The following is a 20,328-nucleotide window of genomic DNA, read 5'->3' as shown; positions in this document are numbered from 1 at the left end:
TAACTGACACATTATTACGATTGATATTAATACTATCACTTCAACCATTCTGTTTTCTAACAATAAATTTTTTAGATATCAAACAGTGCAAAAGTAATTTACCAACAGAGTATAAATATTATTAAGGAAGCAGCAGAAGATGTTCCATACGAAACAAGTCCTATTATATATATCCACCCAAAATAATGTGTAATAAGTGGATACGAACACTTAATAAATTACTGGGCGCTATTCTGCAAAGCTTGATGATGCATAATATAATGGAGTGACAGCAGATGACACCGTCACTCTACTTGCCAAACGTGATGGCTCAGAAACCACACCTATGATGAAGAACGCTGTCACAGGTGGGTATGTTGGGACACTGCCTCAGGTGGGTATGTTGGGACACTGCCTCAGGTGGGCATGTAGGGACACTGCCTCAGGTGGGCATGTAGAGACACTGCCTCATGTGGGCATTATGGGACACTGCCTCAGGTGAGCATGTAGAGACACTGCCTCAGGTGGGTATGTAGGGACACTGCTTACCGTGAGCATATTAAGAAAACAAACTGGTGCATAATTTGTTATTATATATATTCATTGAAGAAACTGGCAACAACTTGTCCATCACTTCACACACGATAATTTGTTCAACTAAATACACAAAACATTGTTTTTTGGTAGGTCATGGGTCGTGTAGCTTCTCAAGGGGTAACGAATCTCCGCGCAAATCGCAAATTAGATCGTTTAGGGAAATTTCAATATTAATTTTGTGCTCCAATCCACGGCCTTCTCTGGAGGAATTAGGTACAATTCAAAAAAAATTAAGTTATTGAGAAGAATACATATTTGATTTAGTTAAGCATATCCAAACACCCAAACATAGGGTGTGGGTGTGTGGGTGTGTGTACAATATATATATTATATATATATATATATATATATGTATGTAATTATCACGTTCTTTTGCTCACGTTGTTCGTTGTAATAACAATAAATTCAAAGAAATTAAACACTCGCGTGTAAAAAATTTAATGAGGTGTGAAAATCTTTAATACGGGAAAGATTACCACCCAGTCGAGTGGTAAATTTTAGGAATCAGAAAACAATGTTCCGTTTTTTTAGTTTTTAAGTTTCCATGTTGAAATTTATTATATCAGAGGGCAGCATGCTAACGGAATGTTGTGCTAACATACCGTTAACATAATCATCTGTCAGTGGGATTCGAGCCCTTGGAATGGGGGGAAAGGGGGTGTTGAGATGGGTACCCGTGGCATGGGTGCCTTCGGGACAGATGCCACTAATATTGTCGCCACGGGTGCCACGAGGCCCGGTGCCACTAGGTGCCACAAAGTGCCGTGGCCCTGGTACTATTGAGGCTACGCTAGTAACAGATACCTTCCGTGACGCCTTGTATCACCCAAGGCAAGAGAAACCTATTTCAAAATATTCCGGCGCTATTTGACAATCGATAACAGAGGACGTAAATCGAGCTATTGTTACTACGGAAGCGACTGGCATTGTTGATACCACAGCGGCTGTATCAACACAGCCGTGTTGATACAGAAACCGTGTTGATACCGCAGAAATAGTTAGAAACAGAAACTTTTAGACAATAGTAAAAGGAAAATTCATAGATGTAAATAAACAGGTTAACAAAAATAGCATGAAAGATTGTGTGATTTTTTTTTACTTCTAAAATATGTACAGAATATTGTTGAAAGTATGGTCTTGAAAGAGCTTATGAAATAATTACAGTTAGGTTGAATGGGAAATATAGTTAGTCTAGATGCGACCGGATATACAATGGCACCTCTTGGATAAAGCCGGATATACGCTGGAATCTTCTATATAAAGCCGGATATACGCTGGAATCTCTTGGATAAAGCCGGATATACGCTGGAATCTCTTGGATAAAGCCGGATATACGCTGGAATCTCTTGGATAAAGGCGGATATACGCTGGAATCTCTTGGATAAAGCCGGATATACGCTGGAATCTCTTGGATAAAGCCGGATATACGCTGGAATCTCTTGGATAAAGGCGGATATACGCTGGAATCTCTTGGATAAAGCCGGATATACGCTGGAACCTCTTGGATAAAGCCGGATATACGCTGGAATCTCTTGGATAAAGCCGGATATACGCTGGCACCTCTTGGATAAAGCCAGATATACCCTGACACCTCTTGGATTTTTATTTTAGCAAAACATAGTAGCAAAAAAATTAACCATATTTGACGAAACACGATTGAATATGTAGCCACGAAATACTACGATAATGTACTATTACTTGACAACATTTTTAAGTAAATGTAGACATGTTAAATACTTTTTTCACACCTATTACCTAGATTATTTTAAACTCTTGTATATTCACCTTACCCTGTGTGTGTGTTAGATTATATATAGCCCCCTTACATTATATATTCAGTCAGTCCCGTTTTTGTTATACAGTGATGTCATCTCTCTGCCGTCTCTACTTCAGGCTTTTCTGTCCATTCACTGCCAGGATTCCAACTCATTACACGCTACTGGGCTCGACCACCATTCAAAAGCCCCTGTCTAAAAGTCCTCAACATTATACAGCTAACGAAGGAAATAAATAATAATGTTTAATGCCACTACACATTAGGTTTTATAAAGACTTAATAAGCAACATTTTAATGAATTAAAAAAAAAGACTTTTTCATCCCTCGTTGGAAAATTCTTCCACTAAAATAATCTGGGACTAAAATAAACATAGCATGCTGTTCGACGGAATTAACCGGAATACGTTTTTAATGAACATAATTCCTTGCTTGCCTTTTGTGAGAGATATTTTACAGATACAAAAGTGTGTGCTGAATGGGCTGGCAAATAATGATTATATTTACCCCCCCCCCCTGCCCCCAACACGGCAGAAATTACTGCAGTAATCTAGACACTCTGAATTATTAAAAAAAAAATTATATTTCATTTTCATTTTATTTAATATAAAAATATAAATTTGTTTTTTTTTCCTAATTTGGTCCTCACGGCTGTGTCAATCTTTTGATGGGGAATTTTACACAGGACTATCTTTGGAGTTGATTTGATTTTACACAGGACCTTACATACGAGGCTCCAAATACTGTTAATCTGGAGAAAGAACCTGACACTGTCTTGAAGTCCCTCCTTTCCCCCTGTATTCATTCAGATCAAACACAGTATACATTCTCTACGTCCCTGTCTGCTCTCTACTGTATTCTTTTGTTAACGTTTGATGCGCGAAATAGTTTGGAAAAGTTCGAATTATCTTTCCCATGTGATAATTATTTTTTTTTTACCGTTTTTACGATTACGGATTATACACACATATATATATATATATATATATATATATATATATATATATATATATATATATATATATATTATTAGTATATTTTGGTAGCAGTCTATTTGTAAACATATGTTGCTGATTATGACCGCAAGGGTAAGATTATGGATTCTAACACGAATCTTCTCAATATTTCTTACGTTTTCCTTCACTGTCGGGGGTAATTGAAAAATTAACTCTTCATAGTTCATTTTCTCATTTTTATTTATGGTTTGACGCCTAAAAGCGTTTCGCAAGGACTTCTCACATTTTCAAAAACAGGCTTTTACACACATCATTTCATGCTTTTATTCGTTTTTGGGTGAGGTGATATGACAAATGTTTTTCGGTGAGGTGACAAAAGACAAAACACAAAACAATGAGTATATTGCATATTTGCTGCTTCTATATTGCTATATGGCTCTTGCTACTTCTATGTTAGTTCGGGGTCTTGAAGGGAATTATAGTTATGTGTTAATTGGATGTTGACTTTTTGATGTGTAGGGCCTCGCTGATGTCATAACTATATTCTACACATAATATTATACACATAACTATATTCTACCCACTTCAAGATCCCGAACGAGCATAGAAGCATACATAGCAATATAGAAGCAGCAAATATGCAATATACCCATAGTTTCGTGTTTTGTCTTTTATCACCTCACCGAAAAACATTTGTCATATCACCTCACCCAAAAACGAATATAAGTATGAAATGATGTGTGTAAAAGCCTGTTTTTGAAAATGTGAGAAGTCCTTACGAAACGCTTTTAGGCGTCAGACCATAAATAAAAATGCAAAAATGAACTTTGGAGAGGTAATTTTTTAATTACCCCCGACAGTGAAGAAAAACGTAAGGAATATTGAGAAGATTCGTGTTAGAATCAATAATCTTACCCTTTCGTTCATATTCAATAAAAAAAAAATATATATATATATATATATATATATATATATATATATATATATATATATATATATATATATATATATATATGTATATATATATATATATATATATATATATATATGTATATATATATATATATATATATATATATATATATATATATATATATATATATATATATATATATATATATATATATTTAATATTGCTACACTGTGTATAGGTGAGGTGTCTGCTTGTGCTTGGTGGCTTGCTGTTTGTGAGGCTGCGTTAGCTTTACCTCTCACAGCTGGCTTATAGGATTACCTTCACAGCCACTGTCCTGACAGAGTAGTGCAACCTTTATAGCTTTACTGTGTCCGGCGCCGTTATACAAAAGAGGCTTACTACTTTCAAGTGGCTTCACAAAATAATACAACCTAAATTCTATTTTGCGTGGACTTTGGGCACACAGGTGGAGATCTGCACCGTCATAAAGGATATGCAGCTTGGTATTGATAAAATTACATATATGTCAACCACATGAGCCTACTGCTATTAGCATCAGAGCACTATAATAATGCATTTGATTCCTGATTACTGTGTAGTCGTGAAATCCATCGATGGAACTGATTAATATATTATACTATAATGACTCCTATAATGACTCCTTCTGAAGATGTATTAATATAAGAAAGTACTTAAGGAAATTCCTGTTTCAATTTTCCTCCGTGGTCTGAAACTGTCATATATATACTACTGTATATATACTGCTTAATGCTAGAGCCTACTGCTCTCAGCTGGCCTCTACTCGGCTCTTATCGTGGTCATAACTAAATCGATCCGTACCTTCGCTCTAGTGGTCAAATTCTCAATACGTGCATGAAGGAAAAATTGGTCAGAAATGTAACTGCAATACCCACAGAAATCACAATTGCGTGATGCATCAAATGAACAAATCCACAAGGGCCGTGATGAGGTTTCGAACCTTCGTCCGAGAGCATCCCAGACGCTGCCTTAATCGACTGCGCTACGACATGGTAAAAAAGATTTGCAACCAAAAGTTCTACTGCCCTTACTTGGACCCTGCAGCCTCTCCGAGACACAAACCAGGATTTAACGCAATTCCTCCATGCACTCGTGCTCTGTCAATAGGCGGTTCTACCTCTTCGCCCTTTTCTACCTCCGTTAACACAATATACATCCATATTATTACTCTCTATTTTTAAAATGTTTCACCTTTAGCTGTTGCTTCTCCCTTCTTCTTTCAGTCTTTCCATAATTTTGCTACTCTCACATTTTTGGTTAATTTACTCCTCAGTCTCTTATCCTTCTCTTGCTTCCTTTTCCTCTCTCCCCCCTTGCTATGTCTCCTTTTCCTGTCTTTCTCTTCCCCTACCTCGACCTCTTGCTTCTCCTCTCTGTATTCTTCCTTCTTCCCCCCCCCCCTTCCCCACTCCGTCCCCTTTCCTGTTCCTCTAACATTTCCCAGCCTTTCACACTTTCGTCATTTTTCTCTTTGGTTCATTTTCTGTCGGTTTAATTCTATAATACCCGAAGTCAATAAACGTGTTTGAGAATAAATTTTTGCAATGTGTATTAATTATTCCCCGTTGTATGTGACTCTCATACTGACTGACACAACTTTTGCACCAAACCCCCGAACATATTCGTAAAGTTGAAGAGTTACGGGCCATTGCAAGGCGTAGTCTGCAACGTGTAACTGAGATAGCGAGACACATTCAGTGCTGAAAACAGAGTCGGTATCGCACGGTCCAAATTGTCCGGCAGTGTTCAGTTCCATTGTTCGTAACTTGGTGGCAATTTTTGAGCTCCCTCAGGCGGAGAGGGCCGGCTGTCCAACAGGGTCCAGACACACACTCACGTCTTGTCTCCGCTCTCTTTCACACTGCTCCCATCAACCCAGGGAGCTGGCTTTGGCTTCCTCTCTCTTCTAAACGGCTTGCCTCTGGCTTACCTCAACCCAGGAAACTGGGTTTCGGAATACTTTTAGCAGCTAGTCTCCTACATTTGGGGTATTATAATATACAGCTATTAGCCGGTTACCTGGTTCGTTTGAGGGTAATTATCAGTCTCTGTAAATAAAAAATAGTAAACCCCATCCCCCTCTCTTATGCACCCATACCAACAGAGATAGAGAGATGGAGAGAGACAGAGATGAGATATGTTGGTATACGTTAGGATTCCACTAGTACACATTATCATTTGTCATATTTTTTTGAGAGTTTTTTTGGTGGAATGATGCCGGGTTGATCCGGCTATTGGGTCGAGCGGCTCACTGGGTTTACCAGAGCATCGCAAAGTACCCGCATCTAGTGTACGCATGTGCGTGTACTTATTTATGCATGTGGGGGATGAGCTCTGGCTCTTTTTTTCCCGCCTCTCAACTGTTAATCATCATGTGTACAGTTCCTGAGCTTATTGGGATCTGTCATATCAACATTTGAAACTGTGTATGCAGTCAGCTTCCACCACATCACTTCTTAATGTGGTGGAGGCTGACTTACTAACTGTTAACTACTCTCACACTGAAAAAAGTTCCTTCTAATGTCTCTGTTAATTGCTTCTTTGCGTACTCAGTTTCCACCTGTGTCCCATCGTGCATGTAGCACCCACGTTAAATAATGTCTTTATGTACCCTCTTTGTTCCCTCGAGAATTTTATTCTCCCGATTTTGATCTCTAGATTTTGTTCTCCCTAAAAAATGTTCTTTACGTAACGGTCCAACCTAACCAACCCTCCTAACCTATCGAAGCCGATGCTCAGAAAATAAACTGTTATATTTTCATTTTTACTAAAACAACATGCAACCTGTATTCGATTCCGTTAAAAATGCAATGTGTTATGTGTGTGTGTGTGTGAGGTCAGGTCGTATACTAACCTGTCCTCGACCCCTCTCGCCTCGTGCACACACAGTGGGACCACAACCAGAGGGAGAATCACTCCACTATAAATAACGATGTGGTCTGAAATCTTCCTGGCAAAAAGTATACATTTTTCGTGGCTTTCTGGCAGACGTTGATTAATATTGAGGATTGGGTGGGGGTGGAAGGTTGTAAAGTAATGACCTAAAAATAGAAAGTGACTCGGTTCATAATAAAGAAGACAAACATCGCAAGCAGTATATAAGAATCTTTATATATATATATTTATATATATATATATATATATATATATATATATATATATATATATATATATATATATATATATATATATATATATATATATATATATATATATATATTAGAGAAAAGCGTCTCGATATTTTTCATGTGAATGCTATAGTCCAGAAGTGATTAAACGTACCTTAACGTATGTCATCAAGTAGGAATCATTCCTCCAGAGGACGCTGTGTTCCTCTCGACCCACGGGAGCAGGGGACAAGATGAGGGGGTGGGTGCTGTAGAGCACGGCCCATGATGTACTCTCAGTGTCGTGCTTCTGGCCCCTCCTGGATAGTCCTCCTCCTCCTCCTCCTCCTTGCTTTCAAGTCGAGTGCCGAGCGCACGACTTAGTATCGTATGTACTGAGCCGGAGAGGGTGATGGCGGGGAGGAGGTTGGGGGTTGTTGCTGGGGGGAGCAAGGAGCGATCTTCCGATCTTCCTGAGGCCCGCCGCTCCATGCCACAGTCTCATGTTTTACATAATGCTGTAATAACTTTAAACTTAAAGTATAAAGTTCGTGCCCACACATGAACGTATGTACCTACGCACACAAGAGCGCACGCGCGCTCTCACACACACACACACACACACACACACACACACACACACACACACACACACACACACACACACACACACACACACACACGGTGTCAGGTAGCTGAGTGGTCTGCGCGCAGGACTCGTAATTCTGTGGCCCCCGGGTTCGATTCCTGGACCAGGCAGAAACAAATGGGGAAAGTTTATTTTCACCCTAATGCCCCTGTTACCTAGCAGTAAATAGATACGTGGGAGTTAGACAGCTGTTACGGAGATGTTTCCTGGGGTGTATGTGTGTGTGGAAAAAAATAGTAACAGTTGATTGACAGTTGAGAGGCGGGTCGAAAAGCAGAGCTCAACCCCCGCAAGCCCAACTAGGCGAATACACACACATGCACACACTACACACACACACACTACACACACACACACACACACACACACACACACACACACACACACACACACACACACACACACACACACACACACACACACACACACACACATACACCACATACACACACTAACCCTGGTACGTTGTCTGTATCTATATGTCACACTCATTACTAGAGGCAGCAGGAGCGCTCTTACTCCACTGGTTAGAGGCAGCAGGGGCTCTCATTCCACCCCTTGTTAGAGGCAGCAGGGGTTCTCATTTCACCCTTGGTTAGAGGCAGCAGGGGCTCTCTCATTCCACCCCTTGTTAGAGGCAGCAGGGGCTCTCATTTCACCCCTCGTTAGAGGCAGCAGGGGCTCTCTCATTCCACCCCTTGTTAGAGGCAGCAGGGGCTCTCATTTCACCCCTCGTTAGAGGCAGCAGGGGCTCTCTCATTCCACCCCTTGTTAGAGGCAGCAGGGGCTCTCATTTCACCCCTCGTTAGAGGCAGCAGGGGCTCTCCCATTCCACCCCTTGTTAGAGGCAGCAGAGGCTCTCATTTCACCCCTGGTTAGAGGCAGCAGGGGCTCTCATTCCACCCCTTGTTAGAGGCAGCAGGGGCTCTCATTTCACCCCTGGTTAGAGGCAGCAGGGGCTTTCATTCCACCCCTGGTTAGAGGCAGCAGGGGCTCTCTTCCACACACTCAGCTGACCTAGAGGCTGACATCCTTGGCCGCCTCCTTCTCCCATCCAGACTCCTACAAGTACCAGAAATCCGCCTGCCTTTCACAGTTTTTCGATTTATCAACCTCCATTCCTCCACCCTCCCTAAAAGTGCTCCCAAATAATTTGAAAAATTCTGGACGCTCTCCAACTGCTCACCATATTTCACAACCTGACTTCCGTTCCTGAAATACAGCCACCAACCTTTTTTTTCAGCAATCGCATTCAGTGTGTATATATATATATATATATATATATATATATATATATATATATATATATATATATATATATATATATATATATATATATATATATAATATGTATGTATGTAGAAAGAAACATGTATATTGATATTTTAGCCAAAGCCTCAGTGTTTTTCCGAACCTCCCATTCATTACAGTTCAGTATTTTTAAATATGTAAATCATAGGAAAGCCAAGACCAGAGTGACAGTGTGCATCACTTATATAGGTCACCAAGCTGGGTTGTGGCTCTCAGGGTGACAGGGTGTACTGAAGCTATGGAGGATCACTCTGCCTCTAACCAGTGATGGGGCAATGTGTTTGAGAGCTTCTACTGGCTCAAAGAACCAAGTGATTAGGATCACATGGAAGACAACACAACAATGGGCGAGGTACACACGCCTGCCACACTTGACCACCAAATCCACATCTCTTCCTTTACCCACTTGTGGAAAACACATGTTCTCTTCCACCCCTGAAAGCCATGTTCTTCTTCCTGCTCCTCCACCACCCACCGGACACGGCTCGCTCCGCTGGGTGCTACAATAACTCTAGCAACTCGTTTTATTCGACTCTTTGTAATCGCAAATATCGTACTCTGCTGCTGTCAGTAAATTTATGAGTCAATGTCGGTACATAAGGTGTAAGGAAACGTGATAAAAACGTCTAGCACTTGCCTTGTATCGAACTCGGGTCTGATCATGTGCATCACTAACCACTGCGACACAGTGAAGAAATTAGTAATGTATAAATATAATTTAGAACAATTTCTACAGAGATATAATAACGTATGGATTAATAAAATGAAATAATGAACGCATTGAATAATGATCAGCAATTATATATTTCGTTAATATATATTTTCCCCAAATTTGTATTACAAAGAGGACATTCTCATTATTCAATACAATAAACAATTAAATTTGCATCAAAATAATTGCATCATTTGCATTGTCTCATTGAAAATTCAGTTTGTTTTGAAAGGGCAAATTTACTAGTTGTAACTATGTTATTTACTCGTGAAAAGTCCAGTCAAATAAACCATGTTGATAATTATCACGTCAGATAGTGTACATTTATGCCGCCTACGTCATTTATGTAACCTGTCTTTATCTGTGTCTCACGTGTATCTTTATATGTGACACGAGTATCTTTGTTAGTGTTGTTTATGTATGTGTGTGTGTGTGTGTGTGTGTGTGTGTGTGTGTGTGTGTGCGTGTGTGTCTTCTCATATATGTAGGATTGTGTCAATGGTAAATGAACTGAAATAATGTATACTGTTTTTGTTTAATATTACAATTTTGTTTTTATTCTTCCAGTTATCTTCCCCTTGTGTTATATTGTCCCCTACGAGCTCTGTGTAACCTTAAACCCCCCCCCCCCTCCCCCCGTCATTCTCATTTCATTGCACTTGGTAGATTGAAGTTATGCAACCATTTTCAACAATATAATTTTTAGCTTATCCATGTTCTCCTGAAGCATTCTAAAATGCTTCTCTGTTTTGATTTGTTAAATTAGTTTTGCACTACTCATCAATACTGGCATGTTGTTTCCTACTTTGCCATTGGGAAAACAGGAACGGCATGGATCATAGTATTGACTCCTGTGTAACTCCGGTTTTACTAACCTTCATTTGGATATCACCCTTACCTCTCTGAGACTCCGGTACCAGGTGGTGTCTGTCTCTCTCTGCCTCTCTCTCCTCCTAGCCTCCTTCCCATTCACCCCCTATCTTTTCCCTTCCTTCTCCTCTTCCTCCTTGCCGACCTCCATTCCCTCCTGTACTCTAGTCCTCCTTCCGTTCTCCCTCTCCTCCCTCCTTTCTCCCTCTCGTTTTCTCTCCCTCATTTTCTTCCTCTCTCTACCCCGTCTGACACTCCATATAATCAGAAATCACCATGGAAAGTTGTGAGAGGCTAACCGCAAGCGTCAGGCCCTCCAACCATCGAACAATCTACCAGACAAAACAGTTAGTATCTTTTTTATCTATACATGTAACAATTACGCAAGAAATTCAAATTTATTTTGTACGCTACAAGAACCTACTGACTTGGTTCCCACAGTAGAGAACAGTTATTACACGAATATAAAATATTTTCATCTTGGTTTAATATCAGCTTTTTTATTTAAATTGTCGATATGAGAAAAAATTATGGAAACTATTTGTGTCGAAAATATATATATATATATATATATATATGTTGACAGTGTGTAATTATATATTAATCTTGAATGAAAGAAGTGGATTACCCCTGGAGCTCTATTTATGAATACTTTTTGAATATTTAGCTTTTAATTAGTCTGAGTTTCTTTTAATCGACATACAAATTTAACTTTGAATCGTGCGTGTGATTGTAATTTTAGTGTTGCATGCCAATAGGGAGACACTATCCGGCCGCTGAGTGCTCATTGTGTAGAGTGAAAGCTTCAAAGCGGCCACTTTTACCACGATATTTTTTTGCAAAAAAAAAAAAAATTCTTTCAAACAGGAACCATTGATTATTCAACAGAATGTTAACTGTTAATGATATTAACTAATAATTTCACGGGTTCTACAATATGTTCTCTTTAGCATAATGTAGAAACTGTTGTTTGCGGCTCGGTAGATACTCAGATCTATAGCGATAAAATAGGGGGACATTGTCTTATCTTGAGGTTATCTTGAGATGATTTCGGGGCTTTAGTGTCCCCGCGGCCCGGTCCTCGATCAGGTCTCCACCCCCAGTAAGCAGCCCGTGACAGCTGACTAATTCCCAGGTACCTATTTTACTGCTAGGTAACAGGGACATAGGATGAAAGAAACTCTGCTCATTGTTTCTCGCCGGCGCCCGGGATCGAACCCGGGAGCACAGGATCACGTGCAAGCGTGCTGTCCGCTCGGCCGACCGGCTCCTTTGTCTTTGGTCAAATAAAGTCAATGTTTTAGTTTCCATCCTGTTTATTTTAAGCCACTTTACATTAAATGATACATTGATGATTCAAGTTTTAATTTAATACATCTAAACACGTTCTTCTGTTTATAAATTACTTGAGCAGTACAATATTGAATTTGCGTGTGAAAGGGAAAATGCTATACGCGCAAATTTATTGTCGATTATGATTGAAAGAGTATCAAAATAATTTGAGACATTCATATAGAGGAAACATTTGTTCACAGATATGGTAAGTACGTTTTCTTTCGTGTATTCCACCAAAATATAGACGTCACGTAATTTCAACAAAGTTTCAGCGTTTTGTGCTCACAATTTTTGTTGTGAGCAACACAACACGATTTGTGTCACTCACGTGGCCCCACAAAGTAAGGTGCTTTGTTGAAATAACGGTGCTCAAGCTTACCACCATGTGTTGTCGGGTCGTTGGGGATATAGCCTCGGCTACCAATGACTTTTGTACATTCAGGGTAGTCGAGTGGTTAAGGTTCCTGATACGCCAAGGTGCATAGTGCTCCTGGCTGTCTGGGTTCTAATCCTTCTGGGGTGTGGAGTTTTCAATATATATATATATATATATATATATATATATATATATATATATATATATATATATATATATATATATATATACAAATATATAAATATATAATATATATAGTGGAATCTCTAATAACGAATTAATCCGTTCCGGCGTCGTGGTCGTCATGTGAAACGGACGTCATTCAAAACGAAATTTCTCATTGAAAATAATGTCAATAGAAATAATCCATTCCAGCCCAAAAAACAACAGTATGACATTATACACTGGTAATATGATACTGTACATGTAAAATAAATGTTTTGTTTGACTGTTTCCATTTTACATTCACTTTACCTTACGAAAAGTCGTTGCTGGCTTGAGGGAGACGATTGGGAGGTGGGAAGGAGAAGAAGAGTTACGACGTGGAGGGAGACGCCACGTGTGGGTCAGGCGGACTCTCTCTTTTGGGGAATTTAACCCCACTGGGACCGGGTTGTGGTTCACTATCACTTGCACCTCTTTTCTCACCCTTTCCACAGACCGTATCGAGTGCCACTTGGAATTGTCTACGTTTTAGGATGTCCCTAAACCGAGACAGCACATTGTCATTAAACATGTTCACGCAACGTGTTGTCACTGCCTTGTCAGGGTGATGTTTTTCCACGAATGCGGTCACCTTTTCGAACATTACCAACACGTCCCTGATCTCACTGGACGGGACAGCATCCTCCCATACCTCTTCCTCCCCCGATGAGAGCTCCTTTACCTCCTGTTGCACCAGCTCTTTCTGCAGTTCCAGGAGTTCCTCAGTGGTCAGATCATCACTGTGCTCCTCCACTAACTCCTGCACATCAGCGGCATCCACCTCTAGACCCAATGTTTGCCCCAGAGCAACAATATCATCCCCTAAAAGCGCGTCCGGGTCATCCTCAGGAGCAGGACCGAAACTTTCGAAGTCCTGCATAGGGACACCCTCCGGCCACAGGTTTCGCCATGCGGAGTGTAGGGTCCTCCGTGACACTCCTTCCCAGGCCTTATCAATCAAACGCAAGGCCCCCATGATATTGAAGTGGTCCTTCCAGAACTGTTTGAGGGTCAGCCCTGTGGTGTCTATCACATGAACACACCTCTCCAACAAAGCCTTCATGTACAGCTTCTTAAAGTTAGCAATGACTTGCTTGTCCATGGATTGGAGGAGTGGAGTGGTGTTTGGAGGAAGAAACTTGATGGTGATGAACTGATTCTCCGGGAACAGATCATCTTGCATTTCTGGAGGATGCGCAGGTGCATTATCGAGCACAAGCAAGGCCCTGAGTGGTAACTGCTTCTCGACGAGATAATTCCTCACTGTGGGGCCGAAAACGTCATTTACCCATTAACTGAAGAAGATCCGCGTGACCCAGGACTTCTTGTTGGACCTCCACATCACATTCAACCGCGTCTTGTGCACCTTACATGCCTTGAACACACGCGGATTTTCAGAGTGGTAGACGAGCAGCGGTTTTACCTTGCAATCGCCACTTGCATTGGCACAGAGCACGAGGGTGAGCCGATCCTTCATCGGTTTGTGGCCAGGCAACGATTGTTCCTCTTGCGTGATGTAGGTTCTCTTCGGCAATTTTTTCCAAAACAGCCCAGTCTCGTCACAATTGAAAACCTGTTGGGGCAGGAACTGCTCCCGATCAACAAATTCCTGGAACTGTGGCACAAAAGTCTCGGCAACAGCTTTATCAGAGCTGGCAGCCTTCCCATGTGGCACAACATTGTGTATACCGCTCCTCTTCCTAAAGTTCTCGAACCATCCACGGCTTGCTTTAAATAACTGCTCATCTTCAGACGACGCATCTGGTATCTTCCTGACAAGGTCCATAAACAGCACCCTTGCTTTAGCACAAACGATAGCTTCAGAGACGCTATCGCTATGTAATTGACGTTCATTCATCCACACCAACAGTAGCCTTTCAACATCATCTAGGAGTTTTGGACGTTTCTTGGTAACATTAGTAACTCCTTTGGCCACGTCAAACGTCTTAAATTGTTCCTTCCTCTTCAAAATGGTGCTAATTGTTGAGGAAGACCTGCCATACTCCCTGGCAAGATCAGCCACACGAACACCACGCTCGTGCTTTGCTATGATTTCCTTCTTCACGTCCACAGTGATTGGATCTTTCTTCCCCTTGCCAAAACTTTCTTTAGCAAGCTGCTGCTTTGCCGACATCGTGCGTTACGACGTGAAGTCACAAACCCACACAAAATCCACGATTATCACAATTATATGCTGAACGATGCAGAGGGATACTGGTCGTGCACGACACCACCACAACACTGTCGGAGGCGGCGGTCGGGAATGTGCTGGAAGCAGCGCGACCCCACCATGTGGTGTTGGCGTTATTCAAACGAGCGGTCGCCTAACGAGACGAAATGTCGGCGAACGGGGCGCTCGTTACCCAAATTGCTCGCCATTTGAGCCGGTAGTCACTCGAGGTTCTACTGTATATATATATATATATATATATATATATATATATATATATATATATATATATATATATATATATATATATATATATATATATATATAATATGTGTGTGGAGGAACTCGACGGAACACGAATCAATGGGTATAAATTGGATATGAAAACATAAGGATGGAAGTAATTGCAGAAGGTCTATTGGCTCATACATCCTCTTCCTGCTTTTATGTTGGTTCAGGGTCTTAAAGTGGGTAGAATATAGTTGTGCATTAATTGGCTGTTGATTGCTGGTGTTGACTTTTTGATGTGTAGTGCCTCGCTGATGTCGAGTCTCCTGTTATCGCTGTATTTATCAATGATTTCATCGACATCTAAGGAAGAAATCGTTGTGCATTGAAAGCAATCTCAAGTCACACGACACTAAAGACACCTTGCAAGCGGAACTTATTGCAAAAGGAGGAAAGACTCGAGGTAACTACAAAAGCCCCATACTGTCCCCCGAGCTCAAAGCGGCAGCTAAGTGCCTTCGTGAGAATAAGGAGATGTCGTCAGGAGAGGTGACAAGTCGCCAGTATACGTTATTCTTAAAAAAAGACGAATATCCGGCGAAAATGAACCTCATACTCTCTGACCAAACTAAATTCCAAAGGGTAACGAAGGACACTACAGCCGAACTGAAAACGAAGGTAAACAGATTGATCGAAAGTGTGAACGCCAAGAAATCCGGACTACACCTGCCAAAGGTTATTGGGGAATACAAACCTGGTTATGCTTATGGGAATGTCACATGCCTGGAAACTCACTTCGGCCAATCATCAGCCAGATACCCACACCCACGTACAGACTTGCTAAGCGACTCAACTGCTTGCTGACTCCTTATGTACCTCGCGCTTTCAGCCTAAAGTCTCCAAAGGAATTTGTTGACTTACTACGGGGAGCGCTGGCCATGGGGATAAGAGCCTCGTTGGATGTAGAGTCATTGTTTACCAACGTACCTGTGGATGAAACAATCGGGATGATAGCGGATAGAGTGTATCATGATCCGTGTTGTTCTCTTGATATACCAGAAAACATACTAAGGAAACTAATCCAACCCTGCACAAAAGAGGCACCCTTTCTCAGTCCAAATGGGCACATGTATACGCAAGTAGATGGGGTCGCCATGGGTTCTCACCTAGGTGTCCTGTCAGAGGGCAGAGGGTCTTAGTTGACATGGACTTGAAACCCGCCATATATTGCACGTATGTTGACTACATCTTCATGCACGTACCTGATATCAGACGTCTGCAGCAGCTAAAGGAGGCATTCGAGCGGAATTCTGTGTTGAGTTTCACGTACGAGATGGAGAATGATGGAAAGCTGCCCTTTCTAGATGTAACAGTCACGGAAAGGAACGGAGGCTTCCACACTGCAGTCTACACTAAGGAAACAATCATAGAAATGTGCCTCAATGCCAACAGTGACTGCCCAGACAGGTACAAGAGAAGTGTTGTCAACATTTACGTCGACCGTGCTCTCAGTCACAGCTCAGGATGGAAGCAAGTCGATGAAGAACTCTAAAGGGTAAGGCAGGTCCTAGTCAACAATGGCTTCTCAAACGGTTTTGTTAAAGTTGTCAAAAACGAAAAGTGAAACGACATGCAACCTCTGAAGAGTCAACTAACAAAACACATGTACCCCCTATTAGACTGTTTTACAGGAACATCTTTTCGACGGCTCATAAAATAGAGGAAAGGGTCCTAAAAGACATTATTGATAGGAACGTTATCCCTACAGGCAAAAATCAGAAAATACAATTGATAATTTACTACAAAAAATAAAAACAACGGCCAACCAACTCAGGAAAAACTCCCCAGACACCAAACAGAACGCCCTGAAGGAAACCAACGTCGTCTATGCCTTCATATGCCCACTTGGGGACTGTAAGCCCCAAAGAACTCAGTATATAGGCAAGACAACAACGTCTATTTCTAGGCGATTAACTATGCACAAACAAAAGGGCTCCATCAAGGAACATATAATCTCTTCTCAGAACCAGACCATCACCAGAGAAATCTTAACAAGCAACACAGAAATCATCGATAAATACAGCAATAGCAGGAGACTCGACATCAGCGAGGCACTGCACATCAAAAGTCAACACCAGTAATCAACAGCCAATTAATGCACAACTATATTCTACCCACTTCAAGACCCCGAACCAACATAGAAGCAGCAAGAGGATATATGGGCCAATAGGCCTTCTGCAGTTACTTCAATTCTTATGTTTTCATATCCAATTTATAACCATTGATTCGTGTTCTGTCTTATCTTCGTCACCTCATCCAAAACGAGTATAAATATGATGTATTTTAAGTGTAAACCTTTGAAAATGTAATAAGCATTACGAAACGCGCTCAGGCGTCAGACCAGAAATAAAAGAATGAATTTTGGAGAGTTAATTTATCAATTACCCTCGACAGTGAAGAAGAACGTAAGAAATATTGAGAAGATTCGTGTTAGAATTATTAATCTTACCCTTTCGGTCTTAATCAACAATATATATATATATATATATATATATATATATATATATATATATATATATATATATATATATATATATATATATATATATTGTCAACACTAATATTATATAATATATATATATATATATATATATATATATATATATATATATATATATATATATATATATATATATATATATATATATATATATATTTATATATTATATATTATTAGTGTTGACTTGTGCCTCGCCGACCGTCTCTGCAGAGCATGTTTGGCGCGTTTCGTATCACCTACTGCGATTGTTAACCAACAGTAAATAGGTATCCAGGGGTTAGCGAGTTGTGGGGATGCATCCTGGGAATGATCAGTAGTTAGACCTTGGGAAGAAGACCTCGATATTAGCTTAATATTCATATATATATACTGGATGCCTGTCCATGACACAATTATTTATAACTATTAAATTCACTCTGCTAGTCATCCCAAATAAGCCTCTTTAATAAAATTCCCCACAAAATCAAGGGGCAGTAATTTAAGAATATTACAATTTTACGACCAAACTCAAAATACAACAAAATTGAATAATTTCTCTGGCTTACGCAAAATGGTCCCTCCCTCATAGGCTGAGTCGTACGATTCTGGCTATTGGGTACGATATGCGGAGGACACGTGCGTAGGCTCAGAAACCCCAGAGGAAGGCTCACTGGGTGACCTTTCAAGGCACTGCAGATGTGCGTGACCTGTGCCAGCAGTGAGCCTGATATTTACAAACTCATACAATTTGTATACTGGTGGATTATGATCCGTTATCATACACTGTGTGCTTCATAGATCGGGGAAAAGTGATGTAAATATTATTCCAGTTTGTACTTTATATATATATATATATATATATATATATATATATATATATATATATATATATATATATATATATATATATATATATATATATAATATATGTTCTCTTATCTCTTTAACTTACGTACATCTCCCTTCCTCCTCTCCTTGCCATGTTCCTAATCTGTTATATCATATTTATTTTATATTCATGAGTGTGTGTGCACTCGCCTAGTTGTGGTTATATGGGGGTCGAGCTTCGACTCTTTGGTCCCGCTAATCAACTGTCTATGAACTGGTGCACCGGTTCCTGATCCCATTGGGCTCTATTATGTTTTCATTTGAAACTGTGCATTAAGTCTGCCTCCACCACATCACTGCTTATTGCATTCCATTTATTTAATTCCCTGACACTGAAAAAGTTCTTTCTTATGTCTCATTTTCTCATGTAGTAAGTTTCCACCTTTGTGCCCTTGTTCGTTTTCCACCCTTGCTAAATAGTTTGTCCTACCTGTCAATTCCTATGGTAATTTTGTTGGTGGTGATCATGTCTCCCCTAACTGTTCTGTCTTCCAAGGATGTGAGATTTAATTCACGTAGCCTTTTCTCATAACTCATACCTCTCAGCTCTCGGGTCTTGTCTGGTGGCATTCCTCTAAATCTTCTCTAACTTTGTCCTGTGTTTAACTAGGCATGGACTCCAGGATTGGTCTTGCATATGAGGTATACAAGGTTCTGAATGATTCAACGTTTCTGAAGGCAATTCTAATGATTGCCAGTAAAAAGTAGTTCTAATGATAGCATATGCCGCTGATGATATTCTTTTGATTTGAGCTTTTGGGGACAGGTTCAGTGTGATATCAAAGGCCAGAGCTTTCTCTCTACTTGACTCTTAAAGGATTTCACCTCTCAGATATTACCTTGTTTTCGGCCTCTTGCTCCCTTCACCTAATTTCATTACTTTACACTTGCTTGAATTTAAAATTTGTAGCCATTTTCAAGACCATTCCGCCAGATTGTCCAGGCCGTCTTGTTGTCTCTATTATTCTCTGACTTGATTCTTCTCATAATTTTCGCACCATCAGCAAACATTAAGAGGAATGACACTATGCTCTCTGGAAGATTGTTCACATATATCAAAAACCGGATATTTCGATGTCCAAAGTCCTGTTGTACTCGGCTGGTGATATCTCGCCACTCTGATGTCTCCCCGCTCACAATTATTCGCTGTTTTCTGTTGCTTAGATAATACCTTATCCACAGGAGTACCTTACTTGTTATTCCTGCCTGTTTCTCCAACTTTTGTAACAGCCTCTTAAGGCGGCCTGAATCTAAAGCTATCTTAAAGTCTAAGAAAATGCAGTCTGCCCAACCCTTCTTTCCTGCCTAAATTTTGTCGTCTGGTCATAGAATTCTATTAAATCTGTGAAACACGATTTACTACTTGAACCCATGCTGATGGTGTGTTACAAAGCTCCTTCTCTCCTGATGTTCTAAGAGCTTTTTGCCTCCACGATTTTGTCCATCGCCTTGCATGGTATACAAGTTAGGGAAACTGGCCTGTAGTTTAATGTCGCTTGCCTGTTTCCTATTTTTTTTAATATTGGGGCTATTAGGACTGTGTTTGTGTGAGTGTGTGTGTGTGCGTGTGTACTCGCACGTGTGTACGCGTGTCAGTGTTTCGCCACTACAGAAAATACTGTTGTCAACATAAAAAAGTTGCTGAAAATCCCCCTGCGATAGAAATAACAGCAAGGCA

The 20,328-nt window shown here is 40.4% G+C and overlaps 1 protein-coding gene across 1 annotated transcript; it reads right to left on the bottom strand.

Annotated features, from left to right (window-relative positions):
- Positions 1-1,767: 1,767 nt before the first annotated feature.
- On the bottom strand, positions 1,768-14,959 carry LOC123745128 (tigger transposable element-derived protein 1-like). Its single transcript, XM_069300465.1, has 3 exons — positions 14,197-14,959; positions 13,283-14,088; positions 1,768-2,169 (listed from the first exon to the last, which is right to left on the bottom strand). Exons 1-3 carry the CDS (start codon positions 14,957-14,959, stop codon positions 1,768-1,770), a joined length of 1,971 nt encoding a protein of 656 aa, XP_069156566.1.
- Positions 14,960-20,328: the final 5,369 nt, after the last annotated feature.

This window comes from Procambarus clarkii, chromosome 44 (assembly GCF_040958095.1).
Source record: "Procambarus clarkii isolate CNS0578487 chromosome 44, FALCON_Pclarkii_2.0, whole genome shotgun sequence".
NCBI classification, from domain to species: Eukaryota; Metazoa; Arthropoda; class Malacostraca; order Decapoda; family Cambaridae; genus Procambarus; species Procambarus clarkii.
This window is presented reverse-complemented; position numbering and strand designations above follow the sequence as displayed.

What these genes read in the sequence shown, in the direction of transcription:
- LOC123745128 (XM_069300465.1), bottom strand. Translation starts at nt 14,959, where the DNA reads ATGTCGGCAAAGCAGCAGCTTGCTAAAGAAAGTTTTGGCAAGGGGAAG. An exon ending in TCCGCGTGTGTTCAAGGCAT is followed by an intron (nt 14,089 to 14,196) that starts GTAAGGTGCACA and finishes TCGGCCCCACAG; the next exon opens with TGAGGAATTATCTCGTCGAG. An exon ending in TCCAAGTGGCACTCGATACG is followed by an intron (nt 2,170 to 13,282) that starts GTCTGTGGAAAG and finishes TAAAAATCCAAG; the next exon opens with AGGTGTCAGGGTATATCTGG.